Below are 13,339 nucleotides of genomic sequence, written 5' to 3' on the forward strand. Positions count from 1 at the left end.
TTCCTTGGAGGAAAAAAAGGTGGGATGTAAATGTAATAATAATAATAAATAAATAACCAACCAGGCTGGTCACTGGAACATCTAGAGGTGACCACATTACACCAGTTTTAAAATCTCTTCACTAGCTGCCGATTAGTTTCCGGGTGAAGTACAAAGTGTTGGTTATTACCTTTAAAGCCTACATGGTTTGGGTCCAGGCTACCTGTGGGATCGCCTTCTCCCGTACAATCCGCCCCACACACTCAGGTCCTCTGGGAAGGATCTACTTCAGCTAGCAAAAACTAGATTAACAACTGTTACCCAGAGGACCTTTTCTTCTGCTGCTCCCAGACTGTGGAATGGCCGGCCGGAGGAGATTCGTCAACTTGACAGTCTTTTAGAATTTAAAAAAGCAATAAAGACTGATCTATTCCAGCAGGCCTATCGAGTGATATTTTAGAATGTTTTAAGGATGTTTTAAAGATTTTTTTAATCATGTGTGGTATGTTTTTAATCACTTTTTAACGTGTATTTTCATGTTTTTATACTGTTTTTTTATACTTTGAATGGTTTTAATTTTTGTGAACTGCCCTGGGAGCTTCGGCTATTGGGCGGTATAAAAATGCAGTAAATAAATAAATTAAAAATAAATAATGGATGTGTGCTGGCAGGAGAGAAACATGGGCCAACATATCACTCAGGCCTGACATTCATAGAATCATAGAACGGTAGAGTTGGAAGGGGCCTACAAGGCCATCGAGTCCAACCCCCTGCTCAATGCAGGAATCCACCCTAAAGCATCCCTGACAGATGGTTGTCCAGCTGCCTCTTGAAGGCCTCTAGTGTGGGAGAGCCCACCACCTCCCTAGGGAACTGGTTACATCGTTGTACTGCTCTAACAGTCAGGAAGTTTTTCCTGATGTCCAGCTGGAATCTGGCTTCCTTTAACTTGAGCCCGTTATTCCGTGTCCTGCACTCTGGGAGGATCGAGAAGAGATCCTGGCCCTCCTCTGTGTGACAACCTTTTAAGTATTTGAAGAGTGCTGTCATGTCTCCCCTCCATCTTCTCTTCTCCAGGCTAAACGTGCCCAGTTCTTTCAGTCTCTCTCTTCATTGTTGCCCCCAGCTTCTGAAACCCTGGCTGGATTTGAATAATGTTGCCATTTGCTTTGCTGGAACTTCCATGTTGCCCATCTATTATATACTAAAGTGCAATATATGCATTCCGTTATTTTTAGTAGCCGATTTGTGTTTGTTCCTGGCTCTGAAGATCCTGGCCCGGGCTCCATTTTGCCAAGGTACATTTAGAACATGACCATTATAACCTGTGACTCTTTCACTAAACATGCTGCTGTTAGAATGTGCGCATGCTTTTCTGACCACCCATCGCACTCATTTATTTTAGGCCACCACTTAATGAAAACATCACAGAGGAATTCAGACAGCAGGTGCCGTTTTCTGTTTTCACTACAAATCCTTGCAGGTAAATGTCCCAATTTAATAGGGGTGAAATATTGGCATCCCATGGTTGTTGAGAACTTTAATATATAGTAACATATTTGGGTAGGACTGATATTTTTAAAATGTGGGAGTGGGTTGCCTTCATTTCTGTCTTTCTTAACAGCTTCTCATGTATCTCTGTTCCATCAATCTGAAGAAATAAAGTTGCATTTGTTACTTCTAGGGTCCAGTATTGCACACAGGAAATAATAATCTTCCGAGAAGACTTGGTAAATAAGATGTGCCGGAATTGTGTCCGTTTTCCTTGCAGCAATTTGGATATTCCTACTCATGTAAGGCAAAAAAAGAAAAAAAAATATTTATTTATTTATTGCATTTATATACCACCCCATAGCCGAAGCAATCTGGGCGGTTTACAAAAGTTAAAAACAGTAAACATTAAAAACAAATATACAAGAAAAGTATCCAGCATTTGTGGTTAACTTTTTGAGGGTTAAGCACTATTTATTTATTTATTTATTACATTTTTATACCGCCCAATAGCCGAAGCTCTCTGGGCGGTTCACAAAAATGAAAACCATAATAAAACAACCAACGGGTTAAAAGCACAAATACACTTTTTTATTATTCTAACATGCTTATTTTTTTTGTAATGATTTAAAAATGGGGTGCAGTCATGTAGAGAGGTTGTCTTATTTTAATCATTACCTTCTTGAAGTTCTTGTCTGTTTTGGTGCATTAATGTACAGAAAATGCGGAGCAAGTACACCAAAGAGTTCTACCAAGGAAAAGTGGTAGTCATGAGAGAGAGAGGGAGAGAGAGGGAGGGAGGGAGAGAAATTCAAATGTCTGACATTTTTCTCTGCATCTAGAAGTGTATGTCTGTGTGGATGTGGATAGATTTAATTGGATCCCCTGTGGAGAATGTTTCATCTGAAGAGGGTTTCCCATCACAGGGAACTGATGAAGTATATTTTTCAAAAAAGCCTGGTACTCAGAGTTTCCTTCAGATGCCATAGTTCAGCCTTCCTCAACCTGGGGCGCTCCAGATGTGTTGGACTACAACTCCCAGAATGCCCCAGCCAGCTGGCTGGGGCATTCTGGGAGATGCAGTCCAACACATCTGGAGCGCCCCAGGTTGAGGAAGGCTGCCATAGTTCCGTGGGAATCTCAGTGTGCTACTAGTCCCATGTCAAGCTTTTAGCGTCCACCAGGTCTAGAATTTGAAAAAAGCAATCAGAGGAGATGCTGCTATTATTAACATGTGCTAAAGAACAACAAAGCAGGAAAATATAATTAGGCTGCAATCTCGCATTCATTTTACCTGGGAGTAAGTTCCATTTAATTCAGTGTGACTTACTTCTGAGTAGACATGTAGAGGATCGCACCATCTGTGTTCTTTCACAAGGAAACCAGAGTTGTGATGTGTTCTTTGCCTTGCAGTTTGTAAAGACCGTTTTATCACAAGGGCATTTGACTCCATTGCCAATCAACGTTAGTCCTGTCTACTGGGCCTATGACTATACTTTGAGAACCTACCCTCTGCCAGATCTGATTGTCTTTGCTGACAAGTATGACCCGTTCACTGTGACCAACACAGATTGCCTCTGCATAAATCCGGTAAGATCTATCTTACCCTTTTTTCCACTGAAAGCATGATGAAAACCTCTTCCTAAAACCAATATATGTGTGTGTGTGTGTGTGTGTGTGTGATATTCACACACACATTGTGTATATAACAGCTAGCTCACTTTGTTTAAAGTGTTATTATTTGGGTATGTTCCCACTTTGGGCCCCTCCTCCTAAAACAGCCTTCCTCAACCTGGGGCGTTCCAGCTGTGTTGGACTGCATCTCCCAGAATGCCCCAGCCAGCTGGCTGGGGCATTCTGGGAGTTGTAGTCCAACACATCTGGAGCGCCCCAGGTTGAGGAAGGCTGTCCTAAAACTTTTGGATAAATTATGCAAATTTATATTTAGCTCTTTTACATCAAGAAAACTCAGGATGTTAATTGTGAAAGGCATGGCAGTTGTGTTTCATTCCTCTCTTTTCTTTAAACTGGTTTTTAAATGCTTTTTTAAAAGAAAACTCCTATAATTACTCCTCTGCGAGTAATGCGTTTTTTGTTAATTTGGAGGTACATGCACTACTTCCATGGCAACATCAATTTTAACATCTGCACACATAGTTTCAGTGTGATAATTTTCCTGTTACAACCTCGCCGCTCTATTGTCCCGTAACCTTAGGCTTACAATTTAAGCTAGCGCATACAATATGCTTGGCATGGGAGACCTGTTATAAAGCACCTTTCCTGCTGAAAGCATAAAATGTTCACCAGCCCTAACCACACACAGCGGCTGTTCACACAATACACTAAGCCACATGTAGTGGGTGACTGTGGGTTGATTTGAACCGTTGTTTGTTTGTTGAACCAAGGGTTATCATGTTGTCGGAATGCAGCCAGGGTGGCTTGTTAACCATGCAGTGTGCCTCACTTTCTCGAACACGTCACCTTGAGAATTTATTTGCTTGTTCGTTCGTTACATTTATGTACCACCCCATAGCCGAAGCGCTCTGGGCGGTTTACAAAAATTAAAAACAGTAAACATTAAAAGTATACGAAATTTAAAAACATAAAAGCAACAGTATCCATTTAAAAACAACAGTTCTGGGGTTCCGTTAAAAAACAAACTTAGCGTTGTTAAATGGTGTTAAATGCCTGGGAGAAGAAAAAAGTCTTGACGTGGCACCTAAAAGATAACAGTGAGCCTCATTGGGGAGATCATTCCATAATTGCGGGGCCACCACTGAGAAGGCCCTCTCCCTTGTTGCCATCCTCCTAGCTTCCCTCGGAATAGGCACTCGGAGTAGGACCTTAGATGTTGAGTGCAGTGTACGGGTAGGTTCATGTCGGGAGAGGCGTTGCATCAGGTATTGCGGTCCCAAGCCATGTTTTGTTGCTGGGATGTTCAGTGTGGTAAATAATACTAGTAATACTACTACTACTAATAATAATACATTTATCTCTTACCCGCCTCTCCATCCTGATCGAGGCAGGGAGCAACAGTATTATTATTATTATTATTATTATTATTTATTTATATAGCACCATCAATGTACATGGTGCTGTACAGATAACACAGTAAATAGCAAGACCCTGCCGCATAGGCTTACAATCTAATAAGTTGTAGTAAACAATAAAGAGGGAAGGAGAATGCAAACAGGCACAGGGAGTGTAAACAGGCACCGGGTAGGGAGAAGCTAACAGTATAGAGTCAGAACAAACTCAATATTTGAAGGCTATAGGGAAAAGAAAAGTTTTTAGCTGAGTTTTAAAAGCAGTGATTGAGTTTGTAGTTCTCAAGTGTTCTGGAAGAGCGTTCCATTGTAAAAACTTCCCCAAAGAAAACATCCTAAAAGCATCCTAAAATCCCGCTGGATAGGCCTGCCAGAAGAGATCAGCCTTTATAGCTTTCTTAAATGGTTAACAAGCCACCCTGGCTGCATTCAGACAGCACACTAACCCACTGTTCAACAAAGAACCCAAGGTTCAAAACAACCCACGCTCAACCACTAAATGTGGCTTAGTGTGTTGTGTGAACAGCCCATGTTTTTGCTTGCCCAAGAAAGCTTTAGACCTGTGTTGCTCGAACAGTGGTTTCCCATACTGCATGCCAAGACTTTTGAAACGGGAATGTTTTTGGAAAAATAGTTTGTGATAATGCAGGGGCTGGGGCAACACGCTGAAGGACTTCCGTGCACCTAAAATAGCTGTTGGATCACAGCCACTGAGTACAATAGATCTTCTCACTGGGGATGGAAGAGGGTGGGTGCGGGTGGTTGGGTGTGTGAGCGCGCATGCGCACACGTCTCTAGTTCCTGCAGCAGCAGATGGTAGATCAATAGAGACTATCTGCAGCTCCTTGCAGAAGCATCTGTTGCATTGGCATTTTTAAAGAGGATCTCTCCATCATACCTTTCACCTTTATTATTATAATAAAGCGCCATCAATTTTCATGGCGCTGTACAGAATAAAACAAAACAAGACAATCCGCCATATGGCTTACAATCTAAAATCACCGTAACAGACAGGGGAGGGAGGGGAAAAATCCATAGGGGTAGGGGACATTAAAACTAAATATAGACTAGTATGACCACGCTTTCGAGAAAAGAAATGTTTTCAAGTGACATTTAAAAACAGAAATGGTTATAACCTTACCTTGTTATAACACTTTCTGGAGCAAACTCAAATGTGCAAAACCCATCCCCCAGTACACACAACTGTGAAAGCATGCACACGCTCATTTGTATTTCATAGAATCATAGAATAGTAGAGTTGGAAGGGGCCTACAAGGCCATCCAGTCCAACCCCCCGCTCAATGCAGGAATCCACCCTAAAGCATCCCTGACAGATGGTTGTCCAGCTGCCTCTTGAAGGCCTCCAGTGTGGGAGAGCCCACAACCTCCCCAGGTCACTGATTCCATTGTCGTACTGCTCTAACAGTCAGGAAAACCGAGGCATATGCTTTCTGTTGTCTTTACTGCAGGATCTCCGTTTGTTGTCTGGTTGGTTACTACTAAATGCGGTGGTTGTTTTTTGAGCTTGTCATACAGCTGGTAACATCTCTTGAGCAATGTTAACTCTGTACCCTTGGGCAATTTAATTGGGCCCACATTATTCTTGAAGACAGGGCTAATAGGTGATATGCCAGATATAATTAATCAAGAGGTGTGTGCGTGTGTGATGTGTACTTGAAAATGTCTACTAAACAGACATCTTAAAGAAAATGGTATGGTTTAAAAACTAAAATTCCTTGTATACACTTTTGTCTTCGTACTAGGGATCTTTTCCGAGGAGTGGCTTTTCATTCAAAGTATACTACCCCTCTAATAAAACAGTTGAGGACAGGTAAGATCTGGGTGGTTGTTGTTTTGCTGTCAAATACTGTATCAGCACTTTTGGACTCCTGCTTTTAAATATGCTATTTATTAGGCTGCTGTCTGCTGATGAAAGTGTTAGGCAAGCTTCAAAGTGATACAACTTTTTGTCAGGTGGAAGGGAAAAGGTTGAAGAGTTCTGCGCTTGGGATAAAAACTGAAACACCGCAGGAGTAGTGGAGGGCAGAGGGGTCAGGTGAAGGGAAGGTGAGAGGCATCTTTGCACCGTTTCTCCTTCTGGCCTGTCCTCCAACCTCAATAGCATCGGTGGCTCAGCTGCTGTCCCCTCAAGCCTGAAGGTGCTGCTCACGAATGCCATGTTGACTGATGCGAAAAGTACTGCTATACAATAGACAATACTTTTTTTTCAAGTTTCCATAGCTCAAGGACAATTCTGAAAGTCAGCAATAACACCTTAGAGATTGTGCGGTGGGCGTTACAAAATGTGTATATCCTTTTTCTGTATTTGTAACACAGCTCTGCAATCTTATTGGACTTGGTGTTTCATGTGGCAGTAATTCACTAGTGTATATTTGCGATTTTCAGTTCAGGCTACGGCTTTTAAAAGCTTCCCTTTAAACCTAAGCTAGTAAACTTCAGGCGACCCTAGCCGCTTGGGAAAAAGCCAAGCTGAACTTTAACAGAATTAAATTTGCAAGCATTAAAGCTTGCTGATGTGAGGCAGTCTCAATAGACTCATATGTGAAGTGTAAATGGTTCCTTTTTTGTTGTATTAAGCAGAACTTAATCCTCAGTGCATGGGACAAAGCATCACAAATCTGTGTGAAGGGGACCCTTTGTGCCCATATCAACCACCCAGATCTAGAATATTCACATATTCTTAATCAAATGTGAGAATTTAATTCTGTGTAACCATAGGAACAGATATTTCAGCGTGATAAACTCTTTGGAGTCGCTAGTGCTATTCAGTATTTTTAAAAAAGTATTTTTAATACTTTTTAAAGTATTTTTTTCAGCCATTAAGCTCCAAGAAAGGAGGAATTTTTTTTTAAAAAAAAACCACCTCCACCATGCAGTTTTGGTAACTTAAAATTGCTTTTATTATTTTCAGCAAACTCCAAGGTCTTTGAGTCTCATTCAAGAACAGAAAATCAAACATCCTGGCCATAACACTGCAGAAGCACTACTTCTAGGAGCAGGGATTTTTATTGGATGTTATAGCCAACGTTGAACTTTTCGTATATACATCTTCAAATAAAGGACTAAAATTCGTGTGTGGCATGTTTGCATTAACCCTCAAGAATATGCAATGTACCAGTCCAGCTATTTCTGGATAACCTTTTTGAAGTCAGCAAAGAGACCATTTCAAAGGAAGCGGTTTGAGAATTCCCCAGCACTGTTGAACATCCAAGGCCACAGATCTGATCTGTGAGGAGGAACAGCCTCAGTGATACTGGTTCAAACACAAGTTTTATAGCACAAAGCTTCCAGGAGTGGGTCGCAACCTCAGGAAGGGGACTTAAAACTATGACTGCGCTCACTGTCCCACCTAACCACACACTTGGCTGAAAGAGTCATATGGCAGGTTTTCAATTTTGACTTGAAAGGCCAAGCCCCTGAAGAAGATCTGCCTGGTAGATGGAAGCAGGTAATGATGTGGAGTTCTCATCTTATAGGTAGAAGATTCTCCCCTATGGCTATACTGTTAAAGAGACTCACCTACAATGGGGTTTCACGGTCCTTGGTGTGACCAGAACACTTCTCCCTACGCCTGCGAAACAAAAAGGCCAAACCCTAATTTAATAAAAAGGCCAAACCCAGCAGGCTGCCTTGAGGCCCAGCATTGGGCAAAAGGTGGGATACAAATACATATAATAATAATTTGTTTATTGCATTTATATCCTGCCTGACAGGGTACCCAAAGACAGGGTACACTGGGTTCCCAGACAGTCCCATCCCAGGCCTTGTTCAGGAGAATCTCACCTCTGCCCCGCAGTGGGCTTACTTTGTGTTCAAAGTGTTGGAACCATGCTTTCAGGATACACAGAACTTACATTCAAAGGGAAAAAAGGTTCTTTCTTCCTTCCTTCAACATTAAGCAAATACAGCTGAATGTACTTTACAACAAACCTTCAAGTTCATACAGGGATTGTTTATGGGATTATAATATTTAGTGTTGCTGGAGAAATCCGTTTACATAACCTCATTGAAACAAGGAAGTAAAGAATGAAAATCTAAGGTGCAAAAAGACTTCAAGGTTTTTCTACAGGACTAATGCAGCTAAGTCCATGTAATAAATTGTAATTAACCCCCAGAAGGAAGTATCATTTGTGTGCTATGCAGGATTCACATTTTGTACGTATAAATTAAAAATATTTATAACTGCTTTTCCTCAAGTGTCACTTGTCCTTTTTCTTGTGATGTGAAACAAGCATGAGGAGCGTTACTTTCCAGAAGAGTAGTTGTGTTAAAATCTGTTGCAGCAAGAACAGTCTTGTGGCAAGTTGAAGACTAACGGATTTATTATGGTATAAACTTCCGTGGACTACAGTCTTCATCAGGTGCATGAAGCAGCTGCAGGGAGCTCACTTCATCCCCTCCGCCACAGCTCCACTTGACCGTTCCCTGGGTCTGCAGACTCTGGTCTCATCCATCCACTAGAGAACCAAGGGGCCCTGGAAGGCTGTGTTCCCTGCCTCCCAAGAGGAAGATCAACTTGGCCCCATACATTGGCCAGAGAAGGGAAAGCTGCAGGGAGCCAGTTTTGCCCTTCCCTGTTGGAAAGAACCTATAAGAACATTCAAACTAAGCCTGGAGGCAGGGATGGTCTCATTATTAATCTTTGTAAGCTGCTTTGAAATCCTTTTGGGGGGAGGCTGAAGAACAAGGTAAAGTTATTGTAAATTAATGAATAAAATAATAAATGAAGGGTTGTAGAGTTTAACTTTTGGCCACGATTAATATCATCATTGCCTCCCTCAGTAATTTCTGCATTTAACTTCCGTTTCACCTCACAGGCAGTATCAACAGGGCTGCTCCATCTCTGCTGGTTCTGTTGTGCTCGTGGGACCTAAGCCTTTGGTGCTTTGAAAAACAACCCCAGAAATGAGCAAGAACATTTAATTCTGGATTGGGACAAGTGAGCGGAGCTGCCTTCTGCAAACTATGCTGTCCTGTTACAGAAACTAGCATTTCCATTCTGGGTCATTTTTAAAAGCGCTAAAGCTAGGGTGACCCTATGAAAAGGAGGACAGGGCTCCTGTATCTTTAACAGTTGTTTTGAAAAAGGAATTTCAGCAGGTGTCATTTGTATGCATGTCACACCTGGTGAAATTTCCTCTTCATCACAATAGTTAAAGCTACAGGAGCTATACTATGACCAGATTTAAAAGAGGACAGGACACCTGCAGCTTTAACTGTTGTGATGAAGAGGAAATTTCACCAGGTTCTCCCTATATACAAATGATACCTGCTGAAATTCCGTTTTCAAAACAGCTGTTAAAGATACAGGAGCCCTGTCCTCCTTTTCATAGGGTCACCCTAGCCAAAGCCCCATTGCATGAGCGGTGCTTCCCATGAGCACAATGGGATACGGCCTACTCTACAATCCCACCCCCAACCACGTGTATTATATATATACTTGAAACTCGAAAACACACTACCCTATGAAGAGAGATTGAAAGAACTGGGCATGTTTAGCCTGGAGAAGAGAAGATGGAGGGGAGACATGAGAGCACTCTTCAAATACTTAAAAGGTTGTCACACAGAGGAGGGCCAGGATCTCTTCTCGATTCTTCCAGAGTGCAGGACACGGAATAACGGGCTCAAGTTAAAGGAAGCCAGATTCCAGCTGGACAGCAGGAAAAACTTCCTGACTGTTAGAGCAGTACAATGGAACCAGTTACCTAGGGAGGTTGTGGGCTCTCCCACACTAGAGGCATTCAAGAGGCAGCTGGACAGCTACCTGTCAGGGCTGTTTTAGGGTGTTGTTTATTCGTTCAGTCGTTTCCGACTCTTCGTGACTTCATGGACCAGCCCACGCCAGAGCTTTCTGTCGGCTGTCGCCACCCCCAGCTTCCCCAAGGTCAAGTCTGTCACCTCCAGAATATAATCCATCCATCTTGCCCTTGGTCGGCCCCTCTTCCTTTTGCCTTCCACTTTCCCTAGCATCAGCCTCTTCTCCAGGGTGTCCTGTCTTCTCATTATGTGGCCAAAGTACTTCAGTTTTGCCTTTAATACCATTCCCTCAAGTGAGCAGTCTGGCTTTATTTCCTGGAGTATGGACTGGTTTGATCTTCTTGCAGTCCAAGGCACTCTCAGAATTTTCCTCCAACACCACAGCTCAAAAGCATCTATCTTCCTTCGCTTTAGGGTGGATTCCTGCATTGAGCAGGGGGTTGGACTTGATGGCCTTGTAGGCCCCTTCCAACTCTGCTATTCTATGATTCTAATGGACCGTAAAAGCTTATGCCTTAATAACTGTGTTAGCTACTATTCCATATACGCTCTTGAACTTGCCATGCTAAGCACTATAGCTTCCAGGTCTGCTAATGCTAAGATAGTTCTTAGAACTATGCAGCAATGACATGCTGGTATAACCAACTGGTTTTATTTGTTAATTCATATTCTGCCTTTCCACCCAATCATTTGCTGTGTTGGGAAAATTTATGGCCCTACAGCTGATATTTTATCTCTACAAGCTGCTGCTCTTTTCATGTTACAAGACAACTAACTTCAGTAGTTTTGGAAGAAAAGAGGTGGCAAGCAACTTTTAAAATAATAATTTGATTTAGCTCTTGCTGCTTTCACTTCCAGATTCAACTGCCTACTGCCAAAGGTCCAAACTGTTACGACTTTTATCTTCACCTTGCACATGCTTCAGTAATCCATTCCCACAGCGGGTTTCAGGAGTTATCTATGAAACAACCTTTAGAAGTACTTTTGCCCTCAGTGGAGGTCTGAATGATTTTAAATGTTAATGTCTGTGAAGGCTGTCCTAGGTACATAAGCTTTGTGGGAGATGGCGAAATGTAGTCGTGGCTGTAATATCCTTGCTAACATAGAAAAGCTTTCATTTTGGATAAGCAGGGGGAGGTCACAGCAGGTTTTAGGGAACCCCAAGATTTGAAAGTGGAAAAAACCCTTAGGACTTGTGGGTGAGGGGGAGACTCCCCTAGCCCAATGAAGGCTCAGCATTTGCAGGGGAGGCCCAGGGTGCCTACTAACCCACTAGTGGGCATGGAATAGCTTGGAAGCTGGATGGAAGCTTGAGCGTTCCATACTACAACATTTTTGACAGCTTGTGGTTTATGTAACTTAAATTTCAGTTAAAAGGTTCAGATCTACATGTTTGTTGATCTCACAACTCTTAGTAGGTCTGGCTTCTGAGTTATGATGTAGAGTTGAGAGGAAGAAAGATGCTCAAACATCACCACCTGCCCCATAGCCAGATATCAATAGCAAGTAAGATATACTGTGCTTATGTGCTTGCAGAACATACCTATTGCAGCCTGAATAACACCTGGAGTTAATCCTTGTAGCATTCCTACATTTGACCAAAGCCAAAAAGCCAAGGAAGTGGTAGGACTACCACCTTTTTAACTGCTCCTACATGTTTTTTTTTTAATTTTAGCCTATCAATACATATACAACTAGGAAGAATGCAGCTATTTCCCTCCATCACCCCATATGATCCACACAACTCTTGTATACACATCAGAATTTGAACATATTTTAATGTAATCTACAGTCTAGGAATCCGCTGAAAACAATAGGAATTTTAAGTGGGAGAATCCACACTAGAGTTTTTTTGTTTGTGAGACACTGTTGTGCCTGGTATTTTTTATTAGATGCAATTGCTACCTTGGAGGACCAATGGGTCAGGATTGGATCCAGTAGAACAACAGCTACTGCCATTGCACTTGCCTTCTCTCAGCAGGGCAACAATCCCTTTCAGCATGGTACTTGGGAGGGCAGCAGAGCAGGCCCAGTTAGCTATGCCCTCCTCTTTTTCACTCACCTGGCTTCTCTCTCTATCCAGGTGTCAATTAAACCATCCAGAGAAAGGGAAAGCAAGCAGAGGGAGTATCTTTGCTTCCATTTGCTTCACTTGCTCCACTGGGCCCAGTCCTCCCAATAATGCTGCCCAGAGATGAGGAGGCTGAGCAAGCAAGCACTAGGAACTGCCGCCCTCACTGGTCTGCTCACTCTCCCTTTGGGTAGTGCGGGAGGGAGGTAGGCATAGCAGTGAACAAGCAAGCCAAAGCGGAGGCTGTTTCTTCTTAGAGGTTCAGCCACTCTGGGGAGCACAGTAGGGAGCATAACCTCCATTGCTGTGCCACCCAGGTGAGTAAGAGCAAATGAGGCAGCTGCTCTCTGCATGAGCAGCCAGCTGCCCACTTGCTTGCCTGCATTCTTCCTCTGGGCACAGCAGTGGTGGGGATTGAGCCCAGTGGGCCCAATCCTCCCTGCTGCACTACCAACAGAGCCAGGTGAGTAGGTGAAGCCAAGAGAGCTCAATCCCCCCCACTATGTTTCCTGGCAAGACAGGAGTGAGCAAGAACTCATTTGCCACCTCTGCTCTCCCTCAGAGGGGAGAACTGGAAGGCCCAAAGGTTGCCAAGGCTGTCCCACCGGTGCAGCTAATGCTGACACTAGGGTGACCCTATGAAAAGGAGGACAGGGCTCCTGTATCTTTAACAGCTGTTTTGAAAACGGAATTTCAGCAGGTGTCATTTGTATATAGGGAGAACCTGGTGAAATTCCCTCTTCATCACAACAGTTAAAGCTGCCCTCTTTTAAATCTGGTTACAGTATAGCTGCAGTATAGCTCCTGTAGCTTTAACTGTTGTGATGAAGAGGAAATTTCACCAGGTGTGACATGCATACAAATGACACCTGCTGAAATTCCTTTTTCAAAACAACTGTTAAAGATACAGGAGCCCTGTCCTCCTTTTCATAGGGTCACCCTAGCTGACACCCACCCAAGAGAGGCCTGTAAC

The 13,339-nt window shown here is 42.9% G+C and overlaps 1 protein-coding gene across 4 annotated transcripts in view; it reads left to right on the plus strand.

The window, feature by feature from the left end:
- POLE2 (DNA polymerase epsilon 2, accessory subunit) overlaps positions 1-7,642 on the plus strand; it is a 33,166-nt gene extending 25,524 nt beyond the window's left edge. For 2 of the 4 annotated variants that reach the window (XM_063118284.1, XM_063118286.1), the window contains exons 14-19: positions 1,218-1,277; positions 1,385-1,462; positions 1,664-1,772; positions 2,884-3,060; positions 6,281-6,348; positions 7,450-7,642. In XM_063118284.1, coding sequence (XP_062974354.1) covers positions 1,218-1,277; positions 1,385-1,462; positions 1,664-1,772; positions 2,884-3,060; positions 6,281-6,348; positions 7,450-7,468 — 511 coding nt within the window. In that variant the 3' untranslated portion in view covers positions 7,469-7,642. The remainder of the gene's footprint in view (positions 1-1,217; positions 1,278-1,384; positions 1,463-1,663; positions 1,773-2,883; positions 3,061-6,280; positions 6,349-7,449) is intronic. The other 2 variants (XM_063118285.1, XM_063118287.1) reach the window with 1 other exon arrangement.
- Positions 7,643-13,339: the final 5,697 nt, after the last annotated feature.

The sequence above is a fragment of the Elgaria multicarinata genome, chromosome 2 (genome assembly GCF_023053635.1).
Source record: "Elgaria multicarinata webbii isolate HBS135686 ecotype San Diego chromosome 2, rElgMul1.1.pri, whole genome shotgun sequence".
Lineage (NCBI taxonomy): Eukaryota > Metazoa > Chordata > Lepidosauria > Squamata > Anguidae > Elgaria > Elgaria multicarinata.